Source organism: Dermochelys coriacea, chromosome 9, assembly GCF_009764565.3.
Source record: "Dermochelys coriacea isolate rDerCor1 chromosome 9, rDerCor1.pri.v4, whole genome shotgun sequence".
NCBI classification, from domain to species: domain Eukaryota; kingdom Metazoa; phylum Chordata; order Testudines; family Dermochelyidae; genus Dermochelys; species Dermochelys coriacea.
The window spans coordinates 89229640-89245411 of NC_050076.1; the positions used below are offsets into that span (position 1 = coordinate 89229640).

Below are 15772 nucleotides of genomic sequence, written 5' to 3' on the forward strand. Positions count from 1 at the left end.
ATGTGCCAGCAATGCCCTTCTGCCATGTACATTGGCCAAACTGGACAGTCTCTACGTAAAAGAATGAATGGACACAAATCAGACGTCAAGAATTATAACATTCAAAAACCAGTTGGAGAACACTTCAATCTCTCTGGTCACTCGATCACAGACCTAAGAGTGGCTATACTTCAACAAAAAAGCTTCAAAAACAGACTCCAACGAGAGACTGCTGAATTGGAATTAATTTGCAAACTGGATACAATTAACTTAGGCTTGAATAGAGACTGGGAATGGATGAGTCATTACACAAAGTAAAACTATTTCCCCATGGTATTTCTCCCTCCCACCCCACCCCCCACTGTTCCTCTGATATTCTTGTTAACTGCTGGAATTAGCCTACCTGCTTGTCACCATGAAAGGTTTTCCTCCTTCCCCCCCCTGCTGCTGGTGATGGCTTATCTTAAGTGATCACTCTCCTTACAGTGTGTATGATAAACCCATTGTTTCATGTTCTCTGTGTGTGTGTATATAAATCTCTCCTCTGTTTTTTCCACCAAATGCATCCGATGAAGTGAGCTGTAGCTCACGAAAGCTTATGCTCTAATAAACTTGTTAGTCTCTAAGGTGCCACAAGTACTCCTTTTCTTTTTGTGATAACTGAGAATAACTCCATTGAAGACAATGGGATTACACTGGTGTAATAACAGTCTGAGAGGAGAGTCAGATCCAATATTGCTTTGATATTTCTAGTAGGCAATTTGACTATTTCTATAAACTTTACATTCACAATACAATGGTATACCTTACTTTTTTGTTTACCTTCTTGCCATTACTACTCATGTCACTTTAGCAATGAACAGTGCAAGAAGTTAAGCATTAGCTAGGATCTGATGAAGCAACTAATAGACTTTACAAGAAGTTCAAACAACATTCCCTAAAATACTTAGTTGTTTTTCTGTAGGAATAAAAACATTGTGGGGGAAGAAGTTTTTTTTAAAAATACCTAATAGTTGTGCAAGATGCTCTGCATGGGGTGACTTCTGCTGCCTTTTCGAGCCAGCCTCACTGACTTACATGGGGTTCCATGCCAGTGAAGAGGTCCAACTTTGCAGAGTAACTTTCAAGATCTTCCACAGTGGTAAAAGTTTTGCTGGGCGGTCAGGGGGGTGGGGAATGGGGGGGGTTGGATAGGCGTGAGAGTCCCAGGGGGCCTGTCAGGGGACAGGGATGTGGATAGGAGTCTGGGCAGTCAGGGGACAGAGAGCAGGGGGGTTGGGTTAGGGGTGGGAGGTCCCAGGAGGGGGCAGTCAGAGGACAAGGAGCAGGGGTGTGTGTGGACGGGTCAGGAGTTCTGAGGGGAGCAGTCGGGGGCGGGAAGTGGCTGGGGGCCAGGTTGTTTGGGGAGGCACAGCATTCCCTACCTGGTCCTTCATACAGATTCACAACCCTGATGTGGCCCTCAGGCCAAAAAGTTTGCCCACCCTTCGCCTATAAGTTAAGCAGAGACTTACGAAAGTCCTTAAATCTTCTCTTCCATTCTTCCTACAAAGGCTGGTGTTTCTCAAAATGTCTGGAGCCCCAATGTGAGCAAACGTATTAGGGAGACAATTGCTATGGTGGCCCCTTTTCCCAGCTACACATTGTCACACATGCAAAAAACCAAATTTTACACATAAGCACTTAGGCCTTGATTCAGAAAAGGCTTGCATCAGCTAAGATTGTCCTACCCTGTCTCCACCCTGGCATGACCCCTGCATTGCAGCTTGTGAGGTAACCAGTGTAGGGCCACCTACAGCAGCCAAGTGCAGTCCCTAGGTTCAGGGAATTCTTTCAGCCATTTGCAAGCTGTTTACAACCCCTGTGTATGGCTGCAGCTGCACTGGAGAGCAGAGCGGACGTGAGTATGTCTTCCACAGACTTAAGGGTTATACAGATAAAATGTTACTTTTGCTGTGAAATGAAATGCCTGAAATTAGCCTTTTTTCACTCTGAACTTGGATGTGGGAAAGATTTCTGTTTGCAGTTAGAGCATTTTAACACATCAGTTCCTTCTCTCACTTCCTCTCTGAACAACAGTTAATGGTACTTAGTCCTGTGTTGCATCACACGCTATCTCATAAAAGGATTAGAGGTATCTTTTTGTAGTGCAGATAAATCAAATGTCATGCAAAAGGCAGCTACTGGAGTTTCCAGTGAATCCAGTATCTAATAATGAATGCACTGGAAATATTTAGATATTCATCTTTATTTTCCTGTTTCCTATTTTTCCATTATCTATTGCACCTTGTCAATGGATGCAGTATCTACCAGGTATTTATCAACAAGAAATAAAAGAAAATTGGTCTATCATATCAGCATCTGGGCAGGATTTGGCTTATGTGAATAACGTAACTGAAGTCGAAGTAGCTTAGGTCGACTTACCACGGTATCTACACTGCACTGTGTCGACGGGAGGTGCTTTCCCGCTGACTTACCTTCCTCTTATCAGGGAGCTGGAGTACCGGAGTCAATGGGAGAGCGCTCTGCCATTGACTTAGTGGGTCTTCACCAGACCCACTAAATCAACACGGCTGCATTGAGCACAGCAGTGCTGATCTACTGGTAAATGTAGACATGGCCTTATATGTTACCTTAGTATAAATTACAACTGAGATAAGGAATTGGTTCTTTTTGCTGTGTAAAGGAATAAACCTGGACTGAGTACATTATATGTATTGTCAATTACACTAAACCTCTGTTGAAAATGAAGCTGGGACTTGTGGAAGAGTTGGCTAGCTTGATGTTAGGGAGGAAAATACGAAAGAAATATGGATTATTGCAGATAAGGATATGCACAGAGATTCCTGAATGAAAAGGTGCAGATGATATCAGAAAAGTCAGGTATGCAAATTGGACTCCACCTGTGAGTGGTCTGAGTTACAGGATAGGGATTTGTGTGCTGTGCAGTTTTGACCTTGGTAGGAGTATTATGACCTTGAACAACATTTCCCATATTTTGAGATACTTTCCTCTCATATTCAGTACTCACATTTTTTTTTCCATCTCAGTATTACTGCCTAGGTCTTGGACTGGATCTTCCCTTGGTATAAATTGGTATACCTAAACTGAAGTCCACATTTGTGCATCAGTTCATGCCAGCTGAGGATCTGGCACATTGACTTTAACAAATACACCCAAAATTACCATCCTCCACTTATGCCTTCTATTTTCCATGTTACTGTATTCTAGGCTGATGATGCAGTATGTTGCAAATCTATTTCTAAAGCCTTCCTAAGCCAATTGGTTTATCTTTGAGGGATAACAGATGAATTTTCCTTATTTTAAGATACTCACTGTATCATCACTAAAGAGTGTGAAGTGTGCTAATTGGAGAGAGTACCAATGGAGTAACTTTTTCAGCAGTATTAGGAATTCACAGAGTATGAGTGAAGTACTGGAGACATTGTCCAGATATATGCTATGTCCACTTACTCCATGCAGACAGAGACCACATTTCTGTTGACAACTGTAGATGGGAGTGTATTCCCAGCATTAAGAGACTGGGAATGGATGAGTCATTACACAAAGTAAAACTATTTCCCCATGGTATTTCTCCCTCCCACCCCACCCCCCACTGTTCCTCTGATATTCTTGTTAACTGCTGGAATTAGCCTACCTTGCTTGTCACCATGAAAGGTTTTCCTCCTTCCCCCCCCCCCCGCTGCTGGTGATGGCTTATCTTAAGTGATCACTCTCCTTACAGTGTGTATGATAAACCCATTGTTTCATGTTCTCTGTGTGTGTGTGTATATAAATCTCTCCTCTGTTTTTTCCACCAAATGCATCCGATGAAGTGAGCTGTAGCTCACGAAAGCTTATGCTCTAATAAATTTGTTAGTCTCTAAGGTGCCACAAGTACTCCTTTTCTTTTTGCGAATACAGACTAACACGGCTGCTACTCTGAAACCCAGCATTAAGGGTTCTGTGGTTTTCTTATTCAGCCCATATTTGAAATCCACTCTCAGCTACACAGTTGACAAGTTCTATTCTTTCACTGATGTATAATTTTGGACTGTTATCTAATGCATACCACGTAGCCAATACAACCAGCTGGTCTCATGGAAAAATAGCACATAACTGAAAATGCACCTATCCTACTGCTAGATACTGGCATTGCATTATCTATGGCATGGAGCCTGCCCAGAGCTGTCCAACCCAGATGAGCTAATAATCCAGCATATCCCTCTACCGTGTTATGAAGCTGCATAATTCCTCTTGCAAAGGTCAGAGTCCAAGACACTTGAACTTCTAGAAATAAGATCAAGGAGGTGATACACATGTGCAGAGCCGACCTGACTCCACAGAGGCAGTTCCTTTCACCTGACTATTAGCAGGGGACAAATACCCAAAATCTCACTTACAACTGATGGCTCTGAAATGGAGCATAGATAGGGACTGAAAAAAACTTCCTGCATGCAGAATCATCCTTAAGGGCATGTAAAAATGTCTGCTTGTGATACTCCTTATGCCCTCTTGATAGCCCAAGTTCTAGCCCTGGTGGCAGTAACAGTGCAGTATGTATTTTTAAAGTAAAAAGAACATGGGATCCTCATGGAAAGGGGGTGAGTGGGATAATCTCCCTAGTAGATGCAGGGGTTAGAGAAACTATTGTCCTCACCCTTCACCAGCAGTCCCTTCTCACTCCTGGAAAAAAACAAAAACCACACACATACACAGAACAGCCTCCTTGTGGTACTCCCCTAGCCCTCTAGACTAGGGTTTTATGTGATTTTTATGTGATTTAAACTCCAGTTTGCCTCTCTCCAGGCAGATGCCCCTTATGACAACAGTCAAAATATGGGACCTGCAAAGTGTGGGAATGGAAGAGGAGAACTTCATTTCCTGCCCCAAAGCTGTTCTACTGGTCCTTATTATGGAGTGACCTCAAAACAACTTTCCATTTCCTCTCCATACCCAGCTAATCTATCCTCAGAATTGGTTGAGCTGTTGCAAAGCTAGTTTATGGAGGAATAAATACCAATCAAACTCTCCCAACACATAATTAGGGTCAGAATTTGGCCCTTAGTGGATTTTGGTTGGAAAACCCAATCAAAAAATGTTATTACTTTGTCACCGAAGATAGGAACTTACCAGTTTGTAATTTTTTGTTTGTTTGTTTGTTTGCATCTGTATTCTCTTGGGAATGATATGTGGAGAAAGGCTGTCAAATTTGCATGTTAATTACTTTGTTATATAGTCATTAATATCCAGACTGGGAGGGGTGGGAGGGAGAGCTGCAGCTCATTGTTACAGATCAAAAGAGATTTTGCAATTTACTTTGCATATCCTGCCTTTGGTTTGTATAGTTTGTAATGCACTCCCACAGGAAACACACTTTAATTGTGACTAGATTTCTTTCTTGTTTGAAAGAGGTTGTTAAAACTCAAGGCTGTTAAGCTGGGGAAGCATGGCTCATGCTGTAGTGGCCTTTCCATTTTTCTCAATATCTTAAAAAAATATATCCATAGGCTGAATAAGTTGGGTGTCAACCTTCACCCTGATGCTTCATGGTAATGATAATTGCAAGGCCCAGATTACGAGGATTGTTATAAGAAAAGGAGTACTTGTGGCACCTTAGAGACTAACAAATTTATTTGAGCATAAGCTTTCGTGAGCTACAGCTCACTTCATCGGATGCTGTAGCTCACAAAAGCTTATGCTCAAATAAATTTCTTAGTCTCTAAGGTGCCACAAGCACTCCTTTTCTTTTTGCGAATATAGACTAACACAGCTGTGGATTGTTATAACTCAGATGGTAACATTCAGTCAAGGCGAGATTCATCCCAGTGCAAAGGGCTGGCACAAGATCTATCCACCACTTATGTCCTACTTCATCAGTGTTTTGAAGGCTTATGTGGCGCTAAGTGGTGCAGCAGGGTGAATTCATTCTCAGACAACCCTGGGGATTTGCCCTGATTACAGTCTTTGGTGGCCCAAAGCATAAGGGGCCCAAAACTGAACTCACTGCAGTTTTACACTAAAGTAAATTTTCGTTTAAAAGAACCTAATGTTCAATTCTGCTTTGAAAAGTGGCTCTCTTATTGTCTTCAGTGATTCCACAGCAGAACCAGTCAGCTAGCTCATAAAAACATGCTTTAACTACCAGATTTGAATATCCTTCTTGTGCATTTTCATTAATAAAAAAGCTTATGAAGGCTTAAGTCTTCCCTCATTGCCACCAAGTGCAACCCTCTTGTCTTCAATGTATGCCCTCAGTCCTGAATCCAGTTTTAGGTGTCTCTTGTGATGCACCAAATTCCCCCTCAGCTGCTGCTGAACCTTGTAGGCATCTAAAGTTAGCGCCTAAGATTTTGCAGTAAAAGTTCTGTAGGCAACTTTGTTCCTGCTCTGGCCATGAGCTCTACTGTCTCACTCTAGGTGTCCTGCCTACCTCCAATGTTTGTCTGCCTAAGTCACATACAGGGCCCGATCTGGTAGGCATGCTTCACCTGACTCAATGTGCAGGAGGAGGACCTCCTTTATAACCTTTATTCCAGTGTTAGGCTTCTCATCCTTTCTCTGGACCAATTACTATTTCATTACTCAATTATTTAATTAAAGTGGAACAACTTCAATAGGAGAGAATGAGGGCTCAGACCCACATCAATATACTCCATAACCTAGTGGCTAGAGCATTCCCAAGGAGACTTGAATTGCTGGCCTGCTACATTCCCAGGTGAGTATGCTAACCACTGTGCTAAAGGTTAAAAGGGAGAGCCACTTTCCCTGCTGTGTGGTATTAGGTGGTCTCTGAGCACACTTACTGGATTGGGCCCCACAGGGGAATTAGGCAGAGGAACACCTGTCTTGCCCTAGTTCCATGGATCACTAGCAGAGACCAGTGCCTCCCTGCAGCCCAGACTCTGCGCCTAAATTTTCAGGGTAAAATTTCCATAGGTGCCTATGTTTCTGCCTCTGAGCATGTGCTCTACTGCCTCCCTCTAGGTGCCCAGATGCCTCTGTCCCCTGCCACTCTTAGCTCCAGAGTGAATCACAAACTGGGGTAAGAAAGGCATTTTGCTGTCTAAATCACGTACGGGGCCTGATCTTTTAGGCATGCTCAGAGGCCACCTACCAAATTGGATTGCATAAAAATCCAGCTGGAGGAAGTGGTTGCCCACTTTATCATTTTTAACCCAGTGGCTAGAGCACTTTCTTGGGATGTGGGAAATCCAGGTTCAGTTCCCCCCCACTCCCCTTCTGTCAGAGGAGGAGAAAGAATTTGAAAAGGGGTCTCCCATCTCTCAGGGGGGTGCTTTAATCCTTGAACCTGGGATATTTTGTTATGTGGCTCCCTCAGTCTCTCCTGTTGAAGTTGTTCCATGGTGGCTAAATAATGAAGGCTCAATTGCAGCAGAGAGACTGGACCCAAGTCTCCCATCCCCCTACATTGCTGACCTATAGAGTCTCTCTCTCTCTGGCCCAATGTCTTGTTAAGTATTTATTCACAATGAAACAGTCATTGGGTCAGAGAGAGAGAGAGAGAGTTGGGATGCCCCAGGTTCAGTTCCCCTGCGCCAATCACTCTTTCATTACTTAATCCGCATTAGCAGAGCTTCAGCAGGAGAGACTGAGGAGTCCCACATCAGAATATCCCATAGCTCAGTGGTTAGAGCACCCTGAGAGGTAGGAGACCCCTGTTTAAATCCTTTCTCCCCCTGGGGAGGGGGCAGAACCTGGGGCTCCCAAATGAGTGCTCTAACCATTGGGCTAAAAGCACCAGCTCCTGCTGCCACGTTTTGTGTGGAGTGAGGCAGGCACCTAACTCATTCCCACAAGAAATGCCTTAGATACCTACAGCTGCCTGACTTCAGGTGGTGGATTTCTGTTCCTGGGTCACCAGCAGACCTATGTGTCTCCCTGAGTCCCAAATTTAGGTACACCCCTCTTATCAGCATCTCTCATGGGTTGCTTAGACAACTCTTTGCCCAATATGCTGGCCTTTGCGGATAGCTTTCTTAGGTGCCCATGTCAAGGTTCCTTCCCCACTTTGAACTCTAGGGTACAGATGTGGGGACCTCCATGAAAGACCCCCTAAGCTTATTTTTACCAGCTTAGGTTAAAACTTCCCCAAGGTGCAAACTGTTTTACCTTTTGTCCTTGGACCTTATGCTGCCACCTCCAAAGTGTCTAACAAAAATAACAGGGGATGTGCCCACTTGGAAACATCTCCCCCCCAAAAATATCCCCCCAAGCAATACATCCCCTTTCCTGCTTGATAAAAATCCTCACCAATTTGCATAGGTGAACGTAGACCTAAGCCCTTGGAACTTAAGAACAATGAAAAAGCAATCAGGTTCTTAAAAGAGAATTTTAATTAAAGAAAAAGTAAAAGGAAAACCTCTGTACAATCAGGATGGTAAATACCTTACAGAATAGTCAGATTCAAAACATAGAGAATCCCTCTAGGCAAAACCTTAAGTTACAAAAAGACACAAAAACAGGAATATACATCCCATTCAGCACAACTTATTTTATCAGCCATTTAAACAGAATAGAATCTAACGCATATCTAACTAGATTGCTTACGAACTCTTTACAGGAGTTCTGACCTGCATTCCTGCTCTCGTCCGGGCAAAAGCATGACACAGACAAAGAGGACCCTTTGTTCCCCCCCGCCCTCCAGCTTTGAAAGTATCTTGTCTCCTTATTGGTCATTTTGGTCAGGTGCCAGCGAGGTTATGTTAGCTTCTTAACCCTTTACAGGTGAAGGGGTTTTTCCTCTGGCCAGGAGGGATTTAAAGGTGTTTACCCTTCCCTTTATATTTATGACAGCCCATCTCTTCTCATTCCATGTATAGAGAGCCTAGACACCTAACTAGTCTTTGTGGATTGCAGTGTTGTTCCTGTGATTTTTTTTTTTAAGCACCTAAAAGTTAGGCAATGTGACGCTCAGCCTAAGTCCCTTAGTGGATCCCACCCAGACAACCTTGAGTCATGCAAAATTCAGAGGACAAAATCATGAGGTATGTAAACCACTGTCTGACTCATCTGTTCAAATCTTCAGACTTTCCTTCCCATGTAGCATGAAATAAATTTGTTGTTAAAAATGTCTTAAATGTATAAATAGATGCAAAAAGTTATAGTAAGGTTAAAAATAAGAAATTGTTTAAACAAAATATTGAGATTTTCAGGAGAAAGGGATTTCCCAACTCATAAGATTAGAAGTGATATGATTAGAAGTGCTTTTTGTGACCATTTTAACATTTTCAATAAAAAAACAGCTTATATTTCTTGCCGTGTTGGAAATCCTGAGACATTGCCATTGAAGAAAGGATGGTTGTGTGAAAAATGTGATGGATTAGGACTGAGTACATCTGGGCTCAATTCCCAGCTCTGCCACAGACTTTCTGTGATCTTGTGAAAGAATCTCTATGCCTCAGGTCCCCATCTGTTAAATGGGGCTAATAATGCTGCTTTTCTCTCACCCTTTGTCTGTCTTGTCTGTTTAGATTGTAAGATTTCAAGGCAGGAATTGTCTCCTACTTTGTGTATATACCGCACCTGGAACAACTGGGGTCATGACCTTGACTGGCGCTGCCAAGTGCCCCTATAATACATACAGTAAATTCTAATTGCCCAAAGTGAGTGAATTAAAGGCAAATGATAAAGATCATAAATCTAGGTATATGTGTGGTAGGAAGAAGTGCTGCTGTTTTGGTCTATTTCTATTCTGTATCCTCTGTTTTTTAATGTAGATCAAGGACACTCGGAGCTCTGTATGGGGACCCTTTGGTGTGGGGTTTGTGTAAGGAAGGCTGACATCTGGAATAAAAATGTTATATTATTTTGTGGAAAGTAAAATTTATTTTTTCAAAATCATAAACTGAGGAATTGGAATTAACACAGATGGTTTAAGTAGAGTACCAGTATTAATGCTTTCTTTACTCTACCAACAGGTATCACTGTGGATAAGTATGGATTCATTTACTTTGTTGATGGTACCATGATTCGGAAGATTGATGAAAGTGGTGTGATTACAACTATAATAGGTTCAAATGGTCTTACATCAACGCAGCCACTGAGCTGTGACTCTGGAATGGACATCACTCAGGTAGACACCACTGATTTTAATGCATTGTTACCATTCAACACATTGTGGAAATAGGTAACTATTTAAGGATGCCCAGTTAATCAGTTAACACTGGGTGGCACAAGATTTCTGACATGTTTTTAGAGCAGTAATGATATTTGATAAATATGTGTATAAAGCTTTCATTTAAATCATTAATATAAATCTAATATAAATAGAAAAAGTATGCATGCGACTTTACCGAGTGGTCCATGTATGTATTATGTGTGTGTACAGGTGCTTATACTAATATATATGGTATGTCTACACTGATTGCTTTAAAAAGTTACAAGCTACTTTTAGGTGTGTCCTTTAAAAGCAGGTGATATTAGTATCTGTATAGAAGGTTTGAGAACCTTCCTTTAGCCCAGCTTTCTGACACTAATGTGCTTGCATCACTTAACGGAGAAGAAAAATGAGATATTGTTGCTATCCAGGTCTCTGCTATGGAGCACTATGGAAGAACTAACAAAATAGCAGCTAAAGGATACAGAAGCTACAGCTTTTCAATACATTTTTAAAGTGCTTTCCAATTCTTAATTCAAAGACAATGTAAGAGAAATTGAACAAAAAGGTACTTTCCCCGTCTGGTTTATATTAAAAACCAGACAGACATTTATACACAAAACAGCCAGCCTTTCAAAGTTAATGGGTAGCAACTCTAAAAGGCAGATGGTGTAGGCCAGGTTCTGCTTATTCAATTCTGGCTCCAAAATAAAATAAAATTTGTCTGCTTCAAACAACTAAAGGGAGTCAAGGACTCAAAACAGTTACATTATGGGATGTGTGTGATTGTACCTAGAGCCAAATTGGTTGGTTTTGGTTTTGGTTTCGGTTTCGGTTTTTAGTTTTTTCCTGTGTATTTTAATATTTCGCCACTGGAAACCACAACTGATACTTAGAGAACTCACCTGATCTGAGCTGTGTCTAATTTCTATCGAGGATTTTAATGGTAGCAGTTTACCATGAGGACCTGATCCTGCGTTTCTTGAAGTCAAGGGAGATTCAGGCATACAAGGAATGCAGGAATAATGTCCTTGTTTGTATATAACAAGCTTCACTGTGAAGCCACGATGGTGGTCATGGGCCAGATTCGGCCTTATGGGGGAAAAACCTGCATAGAGTGGCAAACTCAGACATCCAAATCAGAGTTCCATTCCTGTCCTGTCAGAGAGAAGACTTTGTTCTCATCTCCCACAGAAAGTGCCAGGGGTTCATATTGCCAAACTAGTGAATGTCCTGGGAAACACATGGACTTCATGTAATCTCTGATCACCCATGCCTTCCCCACAGCTGCCTATGCCCCTAGTCATGCCGCTATTATCTGCCATCTCCGACGCTACACAGTAGCAGCCAAGAATGAGACCTTGGGGGAGTTGTTAATGCATGGAGCATATTTTAACTACTTCTTGGATATACATATAGCTACTGCCTGCAGCGTATGTGTAGCATTAGCTACCAAATCAGATATCTCTAAGGTCTATAAGGAATCACATCATGTGGAACATCTGCTCCCTGGCTGCCTCATTTCCTAGCTCTGGATCTGCATGGAGTCCCACTCCATGGAGCTCAGGCAGAAGGAACATCTCCAGTATCATGGGTAAAGAAAAGCATACCACTGAGCTAGCTCTTTTACTATTCAATGTCATTTCCCCCACTGCCATTCTGTCAGGTTTAGTGCCTTTCATTTGTGAAAACAGAAATGAAAATGAGTTCTGTTGAATAAATCCAACTGGTTCATTGCTGGTATACTATAGATTGTACTATCAGTGGAAATGGTTTTCACTGCATGTTTATCATCACATAGTGGTGCAAAAGCTACAACAAACTGAGTGATCTAGATGTATCCTTACTGCGTAGACCAGGATAGTTCTGAGATGAATCCAGAATGCATAGCAATAAATATTCAAGATATTGGTATTAAATGATAGCTTTATAAAGGATACCTAAAAGTATTTGGTTTTAAAAAGGTATCCAAAGGATCTAATTCATTTTTTAAAAATCAAAATAAGGTATTAAATCCATCCTGAATACATTTTGTCAGTGATGTCAACTCATCCTTCATATATTGAATCTTTCCAGATACAAGCCCCGGAATTTGTATCTGCAATTTATAGAAGCATCTCTTGCTTTTTATTATTATCCCATTGATTTTCTCAAGGTACATAGTAAAGTAGTCCCTAAATAAATGTCCCAGATTAAATGTCCTGTGGAATTATTGAACCGAACTCTGCTTTCAGTCATGCTGGTGTAAATCAACATGTCAATTAAATTACTCTTGAATTAAGTTGATGATGATTAATTTATTCTTGAACTACATGCCTGTAAATGAGAGAATAATTTGGTCTATTTGGTCAAAATCTGCTCTCAGATATACTCTTATATCACTATTGACTGTTAAGACGTGACATAGATGTAACTGAAACCAGAATTTGCCTCATCACTACATTAAATTGTATTTGGCTAAGTCTCAAATCACATTTACATCAGGAATATGTGGTTTATTCACAAATTGTGTTTAGAGGAACTTGTGAAATAGTTAATAAAATCAACTCTAAAAACTTAATTTGCTCTGACAATAAAATGAATGACTTGTTCAAAATCAATATTTTTTTATTTACGGAAATACAAAAGTACTTTTGGAGTAAGCACACAGTATAATTGCCCATTGCAAATACTGTAATAAATAAATAGAGCTTTCACTTTAATAGGTGAGTTGATTATGAAAGGGTTTAGTCACATATTTCAATATCAGTTTTGACCAGAAATATGTCTTAGAAATCGCTAAGCACGTGTCACTTACTTCCATCTCAGACTTGACTAAAGCATTGTTATTCCTGGTTTGTAAGAAAAAGGAGATTGGGTTGAGGTAGCTGCATGGTAAAGTGATGAATTTGCTCCTCTTTTACCTGTACAGAACATAGCTGACCTCTGTTTTGGTCACAACACAAGTCAAATGAATTTAGTGTTTTCAGCCAGATTTTCAAAAAAGTTCAGGGCCAGATATTCAAGTACTCAGTACCTGCATTTGAAGACAGAGTTTCAAAAGCCCTCAGTTCCCTTTTCGGTACCAGAATAAGGCCAGATTCTCAAAAGGACTCAGCATCCATCACTTCTCTTTGAGACAATAGTGGCCAGATTTTCAAGAGCCCAATGTGCTAGGTTATTTTTAAAATCTGGACACTTGTTTTGGTGCATAAGTGAGAGCTGAACTCTTCTGAAAATCTGGCCCCAAATGTGGGTCCTGAGCATTGTTGAAAATCTAGCTATAATAATCACTTGCCTAATTGACCAAACTGGCAGGAAAAAATGGCACAATTAATACACTCTGCTTATGAGAAGCCCATTTCTGAAGCATCACAATTATTACTGATTACAATTGAAATGAATCAGAAGGGTTGTTGGGGAAGCTTAATAGGATCTGATTCTGCTCTCACTTACACCTATTTTACACTGCTATAGTTCAGTGGAGTTTCTTTGGATTTATAACTGTAAATGAGAGGTGAATCAGGTCCTACATTATGTTTGGTTCTAGCAAATCCTAACAGTATTTAACTCTGTAGTGGGCTAAAATTCACATGTAAAAGAGGAAAAGTCTAGAACAACGATATAAGCCTTATTTGTTTCTGTCTTCACTGCTGTGGAGAAAGCTGAAGAGGGAATGTTGGTAGAAATGTCCGCTTCCTAATCCATCATGTTCCTTCTTCCCATGATAAATATGTGGCCTGATTCTTTACTGCCATGCACTTTGTTTTGTCATTTCCTCTTTGTAAAGTGTAAAATGCTATAGGTCTGTATTTGATAGCATTGATAGCATTCTATACCCAATCGGGACTCAGTCCATACAAATACAAATAACTGCAAAGGTGCAAGGCAGTGGAGAATCAAGCCCAAGATCTCTTTCTTAGCCTGTAAACTGTGGCCTTGTCCCTTCACTAATGACAATTCCACTAGTGATGACTCTTTGCCAAAGCAATAGTTGCTCACTGATTGATAGTGTTCGTAACTGTCACCAATGTGTTCTAAAATGAAAGTTCTTATTTGACGATTTTCTGTCTTGACATTTGCACTTCATCAACCTTTGTTCAGCAGTTCTCCACTTGATGGATTCCATATATATTCTGTTGCTTCACCTAAAATTCAAAGCAACACTGCAAAATATTTTTCTCCTTCACAAAAATGTGACAAGATTTACTTATGGTGACAGTGTGTTCATACAGGTTAAGTTAAGGGATATGTGTTTAGAATGATGAGTAAGAGGGAAAAGCCCAAGATATAGAGACATTTTTGAGAACATTTCACGCACTGGACACCCCTCTTTTTTTAATTAATTGTAAATTGCCAGAGGGAACTCTACTGTTAAAGTGCTGAAGGTGAGAGAGAGAATGCTGCAGACTGAAAGTAAAGATAAGTGGACTGATTTAAAACGTGACTTAAGATGTCACAAATGCAAACACTGACAAATCTCTTGCAGTCAGAAGGACAGCAGGCAATACCACCACCAATGTCTGCAGAGGGACAATTTGATGAAATACATGCTTGAAGACCTATTGAATGGAACAGAAAGCTTACAGAACGCTCTGACCTCCCTTGAAGGAAAATGTGAGAACCTGTTTTACAAAATAAACAAAGCAGATAAATACATGACTTCTGCTGAGGTGCAGTTAGATGCAATAGAAGATTATGTGGAAGACAGAAAAAAGAGCCAGTGAATATAAGACAGATGCATATACACACAGCTGCCAATGTAAAAATTAATTTGATTCTGGAGTGAAGCACTTTTGAACAATATTGAGCGTGGAACATAAGAAAGGGATTGCAGGATCACATTCATTTCTTTGAGCAGAATAATAGATCTATTTGCAGACTGAAGGAAGACGCAATATCTCCAGAGAAGTTTCACTATATTTGTGCTATTGGTGAAGCTAAAACCTTTTTACTTAAACTCAGCGGAACCACTTTGACTGATCAGCTGTGCATCTTCCCTATTATGTGTTTAGACATTTTCATCCTTTATTAACTAACAAAGCTAAGCCACTTGTACCACTGGAAATCATACTTCTTCTGGGACACAATTCTGGCTCTCCTTCACATGATAAAGAAAAGATCAGAGACGAAAACCCAGCCACTAGTAATATCTATGAGGAGGAAGAGTCTGTGTGATAAAAGAGTAAAGTGGTCCAGAGACAAGTCCCCTTTTTCACCATGTTTAACTTCAGTGTTTACTTTGTGTCTCTGTTTAAACTCAGCAATAATTCCATTTGGATATTAATGGCTTGGTCATTTTACAAGAGAGAGAAATAAAACAAAAGCTCATGAGTAGTGTTTTAGGTGGTATGATAATACAAATAATAATGTCTCTTAAAAAGGTAATTTAGGAAACACCCTTTAACATACGTGGTATTCCTGTAAATACAGGAGCTATAGAAGCTTTCTAATCGTGCTGTAGGAATTCTATATTTGAATTGTGCTGGAGACCCTTCTGTCTAACAGGGAGAGATAGCCACTTTGTTTTCATTTGAGCAGATCAGTACAAAAATAGACTTGCCTTTTATTTTTTGTCCTCCCTCTCTGAGGCTTATGATGATCTGTTAGTCTAGTCATGTTGAGTGGATGATACCATAAACATTCCAAGTCTCTGAGCACCATTAAGAGGGATTTTGCAGAAAGACAATTGCT

At 40.6% G+C, this 15772-nt stretch overlaps 1 protein-coding gene across 10 annotated transcripts in view; it reads left to right on the forward strand.

Annotated features, from left to right (window-relative positions):
• TENM1 (teneurin transmembrane protein 1) overlaps positions 1 to 15772 on the forward strand; it is a 490191-nt gene that overhangs the window by 415191 nt on the left and 59228 nt on the right. For all 10 annotated transcript variants that reach the window (XM_043493115.1, XM_043493120.1, XM_043493113.1 and 7 more), the window contains one exon: positions 9921 to 10075. In XM_043493115.1, the coding sequence (XP_043349050.1) occupies positions 9921 to 10075 (155 nt within the window). The remainder of the gene's footprint in view (positions 1 to 9920; positions 10076 to 15772) is intronic.